This window comes from Mercenaria mercenaria, chromosome 14 (assembly GCF_021730395.1).
Source record: "Mercenaria mercenaria strain notata chromosome 14, MADL_Memer_1, whole genome shotgun sequence".
Classification (NCBI taxonomy): Eukaryota; Metazoa; Mollusca; class Bivalvia; order Venerida; family Veneridae; genus Mercenaria; species Mercenaria mercenaria.
Genome location: NC_069374.1, coordinates 30,666,254 through 30,681,521, shown reverse-complemented (window position 1 = coordinate 30,681,521; position 15,268 = coordinate 30,666,254). Strand labels below are relative to the sequence as shown.

The window sequence follows — 15,268 nt, the reverse complement described above, 5'->3', positions numbered from 1 at the left end:
TGTCATCACTGTTTCCAAGCAAAAGAATGCATTAATATAGAATTAAAAACAAAACACGCACACGTCAAAATTGTCATGCATGACCTCAAACTGGTGCACTGGTTTTATCCAATGTCAGTGGGAAGTAGAATAGCATGTATTGATGTTTCATGTTCTTTGATATATAATTGAATAAAACACAACTTCGTAAGTATCACTCCCAGATAGTTTTTCGGCGACGCCGTCTAAATTCGTTTTCGTTACCTATGCCGCGTGACTTCAGTTTGCAAATCAAACTACTTGATAACGCATTATAGATAATTTATCAAAATGGAAGATTTATGCAACACTCTGCCTGATTGGACGAGAGTGTCAATTTCTTTCACTCTGTTGATTGTGCTACGCTGAGTGAAATGTAGACAAAGCGTTTATCCTAAACGACGCTGTTCACAGTTTTAAAGCTAACTTTGGCTCAGTATATTTACCAAGAATATTGATATTTCAAAATGATAAGTAAGTTTAATAAATATAATAAAAACCTGTTCAAATACCAACATATATCAAATTAAAGAAAGAGCTGAATACGGTCTGCGTATCATATGAATAAGGGTGTGATAAGAGTCTTATGTAGAGAAGTGCTTTTTTAAAGATTTTCTTTGTTACAATTGTCGTCTGTATATGAAAAGGTTTCTTGCTTGTTTGACTTATTCAGATTGCATATTAAAATGTGTACTTGTTTGCTTTGATATATTTGTTATGAATTATTTAACTGATTTATTATATATGAATATTTTTCTTTAGTATGGTATGCAAATATTGAACTCAGTTGAAATCTGTTTTATTATATATATGCTATATAATGACTGAATCTCATTACACTGAAATGAAGGTACGCTGCATACAGTTTATCTATGTGATATGACTACGGTCAAACTTTGCTTTTGAAACAGAAATATTGAAATAATTAAATTGTATGTTTTGCTTGACCTTCACATTTTTATTGGTGTGATGTCATTGTCCAAAGATTCATGAATGGCGCATATGCATTTGTTAAAGCGGGATCAGTTGGCCTATTTTAGAAATAAATAAAAATAATAAATAAAAAAAATCCTTTAATTGATTTTTTCTCATGTATTCTAATCAAACTTGATTTGTAGCATCTTTATTAGGCCCGCAGCCAACTTTGTTCAGCTGGGACATTTAACCCCTTTTAGGGGCTGCTAGAGCTAAAACTAGAAATGCCTTTATACAGCGTCTCATGAACAGCTTGGTGGATCTTTGTCATACTTGGTCTGGAGCATCATTATAAGGTTCTCTTCCAAATTTAGGAACTTGGGCCCTATTAGGGACCACTATAGCTAAAAGCAGATATGCCTTTCTTCGCATTAACCACTAAAATGTAATGGATTTAAATCAAACTCGATGTGTAACAATATCGTAAGGTCTCCTGCTATTTTGTTACAAATGGGGATAGGGACCAATTTAGCTAAAAATATAAACACGTTTAATGACCTCTTCTCATGAACCGCTTCATGAATCTTCATCAATCTACTGCTGTAATTATTCGTCTAAGGATAAACGAAACAAAATTGCAACCCTACGAAACCTTTGCGAAAAATTAAAAGAGAACCATTTAAATTGTTAAAATGCGGTGTTTAGTTTTGCAATTTGAAAAATGTTAGATGAAAGATGAATGTTAGATGAAAAATTCATAAACTTCTTTCCTTATTACAATTCGCCGACCATCATTTTTAAAGATATTTCTTGTTTCCCTTATGATAAATGCGAGTTACATAATTACTATATCTGTTTGTTTTATTTACTTGATTAAAAAACAGATTTTCAAGGTTTCTCTTTCCTTCGATCTTTGAATTATCAGAAAGGAGAAACAAAACTCTAATTACTTACGTACTTTTAGTTTTAATATTATGATTATCATGGTTAATTTCACATTCGTTAAATGAATTGTCTAAAACAATTTTAAATTGGAAATAACAACGACAAGAGTACATGGCAATTCTTTTCATTTCTGTTGGGAAATACGTTTATAAATATATGATGTTGATTGATGTAATTAATACTAATTTGTCATAAGCGGTCTGTTATTGTCACGAGGCTATAAATATTTAAGCACAAGGTAAATGTTCATATGGTTTTTAATAATGCGTTAAGGCAGAGGAGTAATAATGACATTCCAATCGATTTAATAGTTATATGTAATTTCGGTATTCTCTGGTTTTTCAAAATAATTCTGATGACAAAAGGATACCTAAAAAGCACGTGAGAATGCGTACCTTACTGACATTGTCAATTATCATTACAGGTCCATTACCTTAATTAAGGAGCGACGCCATCAAGTTCGTTTTTAAATTTTCTAGTGCATTTGTACTTGTGTCTTTATGATTTTTAGTGTTTTATATAAATTTGATTTTAAGCAGAATTTAACTGCAAGTGCTATGATTATACTCACTTGTCGATGCTTTTTGAGAATGTTTACTGGAAGTCTTTTACTCTTTTCATCTATTTCTGTGACCAAAGTGTTCTGTATTTTACATTTTACATACTAGTAGATTATAAACTTAGTAGGGATTTCAAGACATGTACACACGAAAACCTTTCTTTATCATCTCCTTACCGTATGTGAAAATTGTCCGATCATTTGCTGGGAAGGGGTTGCAAATATAGGTCATAATTATTTTTTTCGTGGTGGATGAAGATGCAATGTTCCCCTCTGAGCATTATATCCGACACAAGCTGTCATCTGTGACACCGATCTGTCGCAAAGCAAGCTTGATTGCGTCCTCAAATAAAAGACCCTAACTAATCGGCCAAAGTCTCTGTCAAATACATTCAATCGAGTTTTCTAGCTACTTGTAAATCTACAATTTTGAAGTGAATAATCACTTTCCATTTATCAGCTAACTGATACATTGTATTTTCAACCAGGGGTTGCTATAACAAATGACCTACGTGTGTGGTAGTGTGCGACATATCAAAAGTGTTTTGAGAGAGTCTGTCATAATGGTCGTTTAATGATCTAAAGGATTGGAACAAATGTGGTATTAACCATGATTTTTTGATGATATAACTTTTATGAATTAAAGATTTTGTTGGATCAGTTTCTCACATTTATTTTTATCAGGGTTCAGTAATCGGGTCTCTTCATTTTTAATGTTTTGTGTAAAAGACACTGGTGGAAACGTAATCACTCATCTGTATGTTGGTAGCTCGATTGCTACAATCTCCTTAAATAATGATTCTGCTGAACGTATATTGAAAACAGATGATCAATCGCTAACCAACTGGTCTATACAGTGGCTGATTTAATCTAGTCATGACTCTTATTTTGCCTTGGTCCAGATCTTCATTTTGATAGTTATCCAATTTAACAAATATTTAGGACTTACATTAAGTGGTGATAATAAATGGTATAAGCATATAAATAATATGCTAATATGCTTACACCAGCTTCCAAAGTTTTAGCTTCTAAATTCAAATTAAAAGAAAACACAATAAATCGTGTACGAGACTTGACTTGTCTTAAAATACAAATAAATAGTTTAGTTTGTATGTACACAGTATATAGTCGTTATAATTTGTCTCTAAGTCAACCAGTTTAGCTCAGTAAGGAAACCGCATGTCTACAAATCTCAGAGTCAGATCCAATCACCGAATGAGGCATATGTTCGTTCTCAGTGAGGAGTGACAAAAGACATCTTTTCAGAAGTCATTTTTACTACATCTCTGATACGTTTGTTAGCACTAGTACAGAATCCAGGAACAGCGGTTAGGTTAACTGACTGCCGTGACATAACTGAAATACTGTTGAAAAAAACGGCACTAAATCCAAAACAAACAAACAAATTGTCTTTAACATCACACCATACACTCTAAAATAATGCTTTGTAACAAGGACACAGATTTATTGTATTAATTTGAAAAATATCGCGTTTTCGCGAAAACGCGAAAACACGATATTATTAGCGCGAAAACTAGATTTTTTCACATCATGTTTTCGCGTTTTCGCCCTACTTACCGCGAAGGCGAAAACACGGTGGCAGATCGAAGGCGAAAACGCGGAAACGAGATATTCTTTGCATCGTGTTTTCGCTTTATCGCATCTTGTTTCACGTCAATGCATCGTGTTTCGCGATTTCGCCCCTAGAACGGCAGCGCGAAACCACGATGGCCCTAACGGAACACAGTACTAATAGTCTGAACATAATGATGATTCCTCCAATTTGTATCACGGTAAACGTGTTGCTCTGATATTATGTACAAATGAATTCGAAAACTGTGCGAGATAGTTTAAACTGCCATTACGGATATATTATTTAAGGTGTTTTAATGTCTGAACGATAGCGCTGAAAGAGTCGAATTATTTAGAGATACTGTATCGTTTAGTCTATTTAATAGACGAAAGTTAGTGGATAGTGGTAGTTCACCCAAAGTCGTGATATGGCTTTTGTGTTGGTGTAAGAGTTTGCTCTTGCAAGAAGAAAATAAATTGAGCCGCGCCATGAGAAAACCAACATAGTGGGTTTGCGACCAGCATGGATCCAGACCAGCCTGCGCATCCGCGCAGTCTGGTCAGGATCCATGCTGTTCGCTTTCAAAGCCTAGTGCAATTAGAGAAACTGTTAGCGAACAGCATGGATCCTGACCAGACTGCGCGGATGCGCAGGCTGGTCTGGATCCATGCTGGTCGCAAAGCCACTATGTTGGTTTTCTCATGGCACGGCTCAATTGATATTCACTGCAGACCAAATGACTAATTCAACCCTTATAATAGTAAGTCACACAATATGCTATGGGCATGTGTTTGCGAGGCTATTTCATTTCCTTTCTGTTTTTCCTTCCTTACATTTTTTCTTTACTTTTTTCAAGATGAAATAAATCAGATTTGTTCTCACAAAAATCCATTTTCCGTTTCTTTTTATTTTCTCCACTTGACTTCTTTGCACACATTTGCTTTTTTGCATTATATGTAAAATTGTCTGTCAGTAATTAAGTTTCAAAGCAATCTAAAAAAATACAGCATTAATTTCCAGATAACAAAAAAAAAAGTTTTTTTTTGTTTTTGTTTTCGATCTTGAGGTCAGTGCCTTTATATTAAATCGGTATGACTTGAATCTTATAATAATTATATAAAATGAAATCGTACACGTACCCGCACGCGTACACAAAAGACGTCTCAAACTCACTACTGTATACAAAGTACAATTAAGATCAAGATACTTACTGTTGCAATAATATTCTTGCCCATACTTGTATACATAGATACCAAAACAATATTAACGCTACTTAATCAATTTATAAGGTTAGTTATACATTATTGATGGGGAAATAACGAAAGCTTCCTCTCCGGAACGGTAAGTCAGAATAGATTAGAATACTGACAAGGGGAATCATGAATCAGATAGATTTTCTTAGGAATTAGTGAAATTGTCATTGTTGTGTTTTATTTTGTTACTTGGAAATCTGAATTTTTACATAAAGAGTCGCACGGCTGTGGATACAGATAACTTCAGTTCGGAAGAATGCTACAGAGGAATGGAATTATTCGGTGGGCACAAAAACTAGACTGGACAAAAGTTACGGGTATTAAGTATTAAAGCATAAATTTGGTTGAGAGTTACAGTTTAATGAATATAGAGTATATTGAAGAAGAAATGACCAGTGTTTTGTATTTTCGCTGCAATAAAAGGATTTCTTCAATAAACAAACTATACTGCTGTGTTATTTTAGCAAGTTGTATTTAAATCTAAGCGAGGAAAATCGTCAAACTGACAGTTATATTGTTGATAGGGGCAACTGGTTACGGAAGCATAAATATGACTGTATGAAACTCGCAGACATATTCCACGTTTGAATGCGCAAGAGATAAATATTTTAATAAGCTCTTTCATTAAGATATAAAGCCTGGTGATAGCTTGTTTTGAGTGATTATTGATGATCAGTAACTGAAACACTGATAAAATTAGCGAATGCGATTAAAGTTGTTGGTTATTGTTTGGCTAAATGAAGACATCTTTTTTAATCTTCATTTGAAATTATCTAATATAATTATCCAAAAACGTAAGAGACTGTTGGCAATAAAAACAGAGTTGCGGTTAACGTGATTTTTGATCTGGTATCAAAATGCCTAACACTAAATTTTCAAATCAGAAAAGAGCAAAGTCGAATGAAAGATACGACAGTGGAAAAACTATAACACTGGATAAGGAAAATAAAGAAGAAAAAGAAGAAAATGAAGAGGTTGAACAACTTGATGAACGCACACACACTTCGGATGGAGATAACGCGAACTCTGATGACAAAAACGAAGCGAAAAATGAACCAAAGGAAAATGACGAAAGAGACAGTAACAAAGACAAAGAAAATATGGTCAATAAAGAGGACAAAAACAGCAAGGGCAAACCCGCAAAGGAAAATAAGCAAGTCACTGATCGCAGCAAACCGCTGAAAAATAACTCAAACAAAACGCCAGCAATGAATTATAATAACAAGACTTCGACAAAGAGAAATGGCTATACAAACATCAAACGGGATGAACTTCAAAACGGAAACGAAAAGAACGACATGAGCTACCGGGCAGACAGTGTATCAAATCAGAAATCTTTGAAGACTAGCAAAAAGGCAACCCCACAGCAAAAAAGACGAAGTAGACTAGATTACGATGATCAACAGTTCAGTTTGGAAGGGTATCAGTATAATGACTATGACGGAAGATACGATATGATTGATGAACTTGATGATTTTGATGAAATCGAAGAAGTAAGTCACAAGAGATGTTGTCAAACTTTTATAATTATTTGAAATATATTTATTGAATAAGCAGTACGGTGTTTATATTCTAGTTAAAATTACCGAAAATAAACAAACATGTACACAATGTACCTCATATGATGTACGACCCTGTGGTTTTAACGTAACATGCGTAAACGTTAAGTAAAACTTAAGTTTTGTTTCACTATTTTTGCTTGCATTTTATTTATTCAACATTTTGTATGTCTTTATTGTACATATTATACAGGCAGTTTTCTAATGATTAAAACTATTACATTTTCTTCGTAATTAAAAAGTTATTTAAAACCTCCCCTGAATTCTGTATGTTTATGGTGAGAAGTTAGGCTCGTTTGATGTCCGTAGTCCGTCTTTTCCTGTCCACTCATCAGCAATATGAGTTTTCATTCTCAAGCCGCAATATGTATCAAACGTGGACAAAATGTTTATGACTATACGTTCTTGGCCAATAACGATAATGAGCTAAGTCTTTTCATAGGATCAGGGCTATGTGTTCTGATTTATCAAAAAGCTTCATTTCACAATGTGTTCGTTTCCTGAAATAAATTCCTATTATATTTATATAAAATGTATTATAATATCAGATCTCGTTCCAGTTTGATGATTGGCCAGATTAGAGTATGTGTCTTGATTTATCAAAAATATCATTGTTATGCTACTTTGCTTTCGCTTAAACTCATTTCTTTCTTGACCTATTGTTAACATGTTACTGAGACATGTATTCCTGTCAAATCTTTAAGTTCGATTACGCAGTATGTCGGGGGAAGTATGTTTGGAGTTTACCTATAAAAAGCCATGTTTCACGTCGTTTACACTCTAAGATCATCATATTGTTCATATGTATTGTTATATATACGCTTAACGAAATTTCTACGACCCGCCGCCCCTTAGCGGAACAGTCATTAATTTTTTGACATATGTAGAATAATATGTTGTAAATAAGCTGTAAAAATGTAGCAAAATTGATTCATACTATAATATCATTTTAGTAATTCTGCTACCAGAACCCAGTTTTAAAATGCGACGAAAATACGCATGAATTTCAAAAATTGTCAAACGAGCGAATCGTTATAAAGCTTGAAAATCTTGGCAAAAACAAAATAATTTCTTTTTCTTCTCATGTCCTTGGAACAAATTTTAGTCGATTTGATATTTGACCATGTATCATCGAAAAGCTAATATCTACATGTGTTGTCTGTGTTATTTTTAAATAGTATAAGAGGTTGTGAAATGACTGAAATGATGACGTTTGTTGAAATTTAATTGGTTATCAACAATACGTATGAAATGTGATAACAATACTATTAGAATTCTTGAAAAATATTGCCAAAAATACTTAAGTGAAGGATTGAGGGCGTGGGGGTGGAGGTTGCTAAATGAAATCTATTTAAAAAGAGTTTCGTTCTGAATAGCTTGTTTTCACTAACAACACTCGCCGAGTTAACCTGTCGTAAGAAACCGTTTCAAGATCTGGCACTGGTTATAAAATTACTTATACAGAACATTCCTCGAAGTGAACAACACGAAATTGTTATAAATTTTGCACATATGCAACAGGACATTAGTCTGAAACCCAGCCCTTACGTTTAATGCTGTTTTAATAACGACAATTCTATAAATGTCACATTTCATGAAGAACATTGTTCTTGCTGTTGGACAGCGATACAGATTTAAAATTGTTACCGAGATGAGTGTTTTTAAAACATATTTCCCTCTTTCTAGTAATCTGTTGGTGTGTTTACTCTGAAATAGAAAGGCACTTCAAATACTGTCTACAAGTACACAATTTTCCCTGAATATTATACCTTTGTATAGCAGAGGATTTGAATCAGAATGGTTTGAATACTCACTGAGAATTAGGCTTCCTTATACCCCAGTCACACATACGGCGCGGAAAGCTACGTCTAGCCACGGATAAAAACGTAGTAATCCGTATCGACCCGTATTGAAACGTACCTGAGACGTACCTTAATGTAGTAAGCCGTATCAATTCGTACCAATTCGTACGGCTCAGGTACGGATCGATACGGGTTACTACGTTTCTATCCGTAGCTCGACGTAGCTATTTGCACCGTATGTGTGACTGTGGTATTACAGAGGAGATATGACGTTCTTGCCTACCTAGCGGGGAAAGTATACATTTATCCGAGCACGCGCCGGGGATAGATATTCCTGTCTTTCCCTAGGGAAAAACCTTGTCTAAAATAGCGTGCACTAAAGTGACGTCACATAGTACCGGTACCATTGTGACGTCATAAACTATATAAATAATGTCAGGAAATACCCAAACTTATTTGTCTCCACGATCTATTTTGAACATGATAGGCAAGAAAAATGATCTAACATGTCTGCCTGTGTAAGACAGCTGTTTTCCCTACCCTCGGGACAGCATGGATAAAAAACCTCGCTAACGCTCAGTTTTCCATTCCAGACTGTCCCTCGGGAAGGGAAAACCCCGTCTTACACAGGCAGGCATGTAAGATCCTTATGTTCTAGAATGAATTCCAACGCAATGCTTTACATATCTTGTGTCTATTTCAAGGCTTCAAAATAAAATTATACTGATGTGTTGTTTATCTGTTGTTCATTGTTTTCGCTAAGCAATAGAATACTATTTATGTTGTAAAAATGAGGATTTTTCCGACAATTATCTGACTAGCTGCCGTTTGATTATCTATTTACTATAGAAGTTTTATGCTTTAATGGATCATACTAGACTAAACGCCTAGAGATGCCATACATACACAAAGGATTATTTTGATTACGAGTAAAAGTTATACTGAAATTTGTTTGGGCCAAAATGATAATAGCACGGGGTAGGCATGTTATTTTTCTGAAACAGCCCAGACAAATAGACAATATTTAAAAATGTTTCCTATTAACATTTATACGATTTTGAGATATTCATTAAAAACTGAAAATAATCTGTACAATGTAGAAATATTGGCACCCTTTAATTCAATGATGACACTTGTCAGGTTCAAGTTCTATCCTCTCCCTCTCTTTTTTTGGCGGGGGGGGGGGGGGGGGGGGGGGGGGGGGGGGGGGAAGGGGTTCAGTCTTATAGAAGTTGTAAAAAACGTTATCGTTTTGAAAGGTTCCACTGAAACAGGTAGGCTCTCTTGTTCATCGCGATGTAGCAAAGAAAAACATCCACGCTAAATCAAACAAAATGAATATAAAGATGACAAATATGATACAATTTTAGATTAAAAGATATACAGAGAGTTTCAGAATAACCTATAGTCCATCCTTTCTTTGGCATCGTATGATATAAATGCATTAAAGTCGCTTTTTGTATTACCCTTTAACAAATAACGAGTTGGCTGTACTCAAAACAAGAAAAGTTTCGCTAATACCAAATGGAATTTTGAATTACATTTTTTCTATAAAATTGTGAATGTTATTTGTCGTAATGGAAATAAATGTAAACTTTTCCAGAATGTTGTTGTAATGAATGCATGTTGCACCAGTTTCCAAGGATCAAAGCTAATTAACAGAGATGAGGTTGTACTATTAAGCCTCACAAGGGTCTCTTTAAAAATGAATATGTTTTATTCACGATTTTCAAAATGCACACGAGGAACACTTAAACATCGTAGCCAAAAGTTTAACATACTGAAACAAATGAAAGATATTTTTTTATCTTGCGCTTCCATTCATTTGAAACCAAGCGGCAAATGAAATATTAAATATTGATTCCATCTCCAGGTAAATAAATGCGCAAACAAACGTTAGTTATGCATAATTATGAGAAAAATCAATGGGAGATATAAGTAACAAATTAGCTTTTCCAATTAACGTTTTCCCTTATGACCTGACTGGCGGACCATAAATTTTATCGCATTCTTCCCTGCTGTGGGATAGGTTCCGTTAAAGTTACACTTAATGTTGCTGCACTAAATAAAAGTTTTACAGGTTTATCTTGACTAGACAAAATTTAAACAGAAAAAAGAACTCAAAATTTAACAGATGTACATGTTGTACTGTTAAGTCTCGAGATTTGCAATAATCATATTTTTAGAAATAATTAAAAAGAACATAATTGAGACTTGTACATGCACGTTTACTCTTAGTTTCAAATTTCTGCCAATTCAGAGGACGCTTTTTAGTAAAATGACCAGCCTTAGAAGAGAAGAAGTGGTCTTGACTGACCTGTGGTCTCCATTCACAAGTTACATACACTGTAAATGTTAAAATGAAAAACAAAAGCAGAAGTTTTTAAGAGCGAGGTGGTCTTTGTAGAGAGGTGTTCTTTGTTCATAGGCGGTCTTTGTTCAGAGGTTTTCTTTGTTCAGAGGCGGTCTTTGTTCAGAGGCGTTCTTTGTGTTCAGAGGCGTTCTTTGTTCATAGGTGGTCTTTGTTCAGATGTGGTCTTTGTTCTGAGGCGTTCTTTGTTCAGATGTGGTCTTTGTTCAGAGGCGTTCTTTGTTCAGATGTGGTCTTTGTTCAGAGGCGTTCTTTGTTCAGAGGCGTTCTTAGTTCAGATATGGTCTTTGTTCAGAGGTGTTCATTGTTCAGAGGTGTACTTTGTTCAGAGGTGTTCTTTTTTCAGATGTGTTCATTGTTCAGAGGCGTTCTTTGTTCAGAGGCGTTCATTGTTCAGAGGTGTTCTTTGTTCAGAGGTGTTCTTCCTTCAGAGGTGTTCATTTATCACAGGTGGTCTTTGTTCAGAGACGTTCTTTGTTCAGAGGTGTTCTTTATTCAGAGGTGTTCTTTGTTCAGAGGTGTTATTTGTTCAGAGGTGTTCTTTGTTCAGAGGTGTTCTTTAATACAGGTTTGACCGTGTACTTTTCTACCTGAAACATTTGCCTGAAATATTAGTTTACCGTTTTTCTGTGGCATCTGTTTTCTACAAGACTTATTAGGCCTAAAAAAAAATTTGTTAATTTTTTTAAAAACTTTTTAACAAAAAGTTGTAAAATTGCACTTTTTATGCTTTAAACAAGTGATGTTTGAAATCAGCTTACCGATACTCTAAAAGCATTACCCCCTTATTTGTATTATTTCTTCTTCTTTTTGACACAAAAATAATTTCCGAAAAGTCCCACTTCATAAAAAGACCCCAAAAAATAACTTACCTACCTAGCCTAAATTTTTTTAGCATGTTACCGGAAACAAACAATATTTACGCCTTATAACAATTAATGTAACTGTTTTACATGTATATCAGATGAGAGATAACTATGTTAAAAGATGTCGTAAAAACGTAAAGTATCAGCCAGCACGATAAAATTTCTCCTAAGTCATAGTCAAAGCAGTGTGTGCTAAACAACTAACAGTTTCTCTTACAGCAATAGGCTTTGAAAGCGAACAGCATGGATCCTGATCAGACAGCGCGGATGCGTAGGCTGGTCTGGTTCCATGCTGGTCGCAAAGCCACTATGTTGATTTTCTCATGGCGCGGCTTATATATATTTTCGGAAGACACTTGCTTTGAGAAAAATGGGTATTTCTGATGTTATTTCTTGTGAATAGAATATCAAATGACGCATTTTGACAAACTGTCATAGATAAGCCGCAAATGAAAAACAAATCTAAACACGCAAAAAAGAACACTTATATGCAACATGTTTTGTTGCAATAACACCTTAGATACATCATAGACGCTGCTGTATAAAACAATATAAAGTTGCAGACTGTACTACAGCAGAGCCCTATTGATCTTTTTACTTCAAAGCCGTTTTCTTTAGAAATGAGATTTGCCTCTGATAATTTGTACGTTAATTATTCATGGTTTTCATGTTTAACCTCCCGTCGAAACGTAGTAGATTTTGGTAGCATCGACTACCAGTAAATTTATTATCTGGCACCTATTTAAATGGAAATGTGCAATATTATTGATGAATCTATTTGTGTTTTGCTGATTGAAAAACAATAATATAGATTGTTACGTAATTTCACAGCGTTAAAATAAGATAAGTTTGCGAGATAAATGCTCGGTATTCTATTTCGCAAAGATATCTAGCATTCGCGACGTTTGGCCAACTGATGAAATCTATACAGGATTATTTCTGTGTATGAAGTCGGTTATAGCGAAACTATTTTTCTCGCGAAAATGTCTGATTTTACATTCTACTCCATTCATCTGAAAAGATATCAAAAACATCAATGGATGAAAGCTGTAAAGGTCTTAGACACGTGGATGTTTTTCACAGTCAAGACGCATATTTCACTCAATCATACATAGTATATTTATGTCCCCCCCCCCCCCCATCCCCCACCCCGCCATAGTGGAGGGAGACATATTGTTTTTGACCTGTCCGTCCGTCACACTTCATTTCCAATCAATAACTGGAGAACCATTTGGCCTAGAACTTTCAAACTTCATAGGGTGATAGGGCTTATGGAGTAGACGAATCCTATTGTTTTTGGGAGTCACTCTTTCCAAGGTCAAGTTCACAGGGGCCTGAACATGGAAAAACGTTTCCGATCAATAACTTGAGAACCATCTGACTCAGAACATGCCAAGTAGATAATTCCTATTGCATTTCAGTCACTAAGCCGACCGTCAATGTCTCTTTGATTTTCACTGCTGTCCCTTATTGACATCATGCCCATTACTACAATGCTTTGGAGCACACATGCGCATTTCTACAAAAGCATCTTCTATAGTCTTAGCATGCTTATGTAGATAATGTTAACCATTTCTCGCTACATACTTTTATTTCTTGCAGTGTTAGCATCGTACAGAAACTACAAGTAGATATTTGTTACAGCTAGCCTGTAAGATAGGAACACAATGTACTAACGAACCGATTTAAGAATGGTTTTTAAAGTGTTTCAGTGTTTACTCCCGATCGGTGCCTGTAACAAAATGACAGAATGCGTCATCACTCATTATGAAAATATGTTTTATTCATTTTTTCATGAATCATTGTCCAATATCGCATGTAACACGTCTGCTTGCGTGTTAGAGATTATGATCATCAACATCAGAGTGAGATAGTGCTTTATAGAAGCCAGTACCAAACACTATTTGATTAATCCTTACCCTGCTAAATTTCTATAATGAATTTTTCCATCTTTCAATTTGGACAGTACCATTAACTGTTTAAAAGGGTGCTTACCAGAAGATACTGACTGAATAGTGAACTTTTGAGTGAAATATTTTCGTTCATTTATTCGCATAGACAAGATGAATTCTTTATACAGATCGATTCGTAATCCCACCCATATTTCTGACCTTGCTTTTTATGTTAACAAATAGAGTATCCATTTATTTTTAGCTCACTTGAGCAATGCTCAGGTGAGTTTTTCTGATCACTCGATGTCCGGCGTCCGTCGTCTGTCGTCTGTCTGTCTGTCTGTCTGTCAACATTTAGCTTGTGTATGCGATAGAGGCTGTATTTTTCAACTGATCTTCATGAAATTTGGTCAGAAAAATTACCTTGATGAAATCTAGGCCGAGTTTGAAAACGGGTTATCTGGGGTCAAAAACTAGGTCACTAGGTCAAATCAAAGAAAAACCTTGTGTATACGATAGAGGCTGTATTTTTCAAAGGATTTTCATGAAATTTGGTCAGAATGATTACCTTGATAAAATCTAGGAAGAATTTGAAAATGGGTCATCTGGAATCAAACATTAGGTCACTAGGTCAAATCAAAGAAAAACCTTGTGTATACGATAGAGGCTGTATTTTTTTAATAATCTTCATGGATTTTTATCAGAATGATTGCCTTGATAAAATCTAGGCCGAGTTTGAGAATGGGTCATCTGAGGTCAAAAACAAGGTCACTAGGTTAAATCAAAGAAAAACCTTGTGTATGCGATAGAGGCTGTATTTTTCAAATAATCTTCATGAATTTTGGTCAGAATGATTGCCTTTATAAAATCTAAGTCAGATTTGAATATGGGTCATCTGGGGTCAAACATCAGGTCACTAGGTTAAATCAAAGAAAAACCTTGTGTATACGATAGAGGCTATATTTTTCAATTGATCTTCCTGAAATTTGGTCAGAATGATTGCCTTGATGAAACCTAGGTCAGATTTGAATATGGGTTATCTTGGATCAAAAATTAGGTCACTAGGTCAAATCAAAGAAAAACCTTGTGTATGCGATAGAGGCTGTATTATTCAATTTATCTTCATGAAATTTGGTCAGAATGATTGCCTTGATAAAGTATACTTTGAATTTGATTATGGGTCATCTGGGTCAAAAAGTAGGTCACTAGGTTAAATCAAAGGAAAACCTTGTGTATGCGATATAGGCTGTATTTTTCAACTGATCTTCATGAAATTTTGTCAGAATGATAGCCTTGATGAAATCTAGGTCAGGTTTGAATATGGGTCATCTGGGTCAAAAGTAGGTCACTAGGTTAAATCAAAGGAAAACCTTGTGTATGCGATAGAGGCTGTATTTTTCAGCTGATCTTCATGAAATTTTGTCAGAATGATAGCCTTGATGAGATCTAGATAAAGTTCAAATACGGGTCATCTTGGTTTAAAAACTAGGTCAAATCAATAAAACCTTGTGTATG

The 15,268-nt window shown here is 34.8% G+C and overlaps 1 protein-coding gene across 4 annotated transcripts in view; it reads left to right on the top strand.

Annotated features, from left to right (window-relative positions):
• LOC123526739 (77 kDa echinoderm microtubule-associated protein-like) overlaps positions 1 to 15,268 on the top strand; it is an 81,426-nt gene that overhangs the window by 16,725 nt on the left and 49,433 nt on the right. The window contains exon 1 of one of the 4 annotated variants that reach the window (XM_053523158.1): positions 5,526 to 6,756. The exons of the other annotated variants lie outside the window; for them this stretch is intronic. Coding sequence (XP_053379133.1) covers positions 6,121 to 6,756 — 636 coding nt within the window. The 5' untranslated portion in view covers positions 5,526 to 6,120. Of the gene's footprint in view, positions 1 to 5,525; positions 6,757 to 15,268 lie in introns of those variants that run through there. 4 annotated transcript variants of the gene reach the window in all.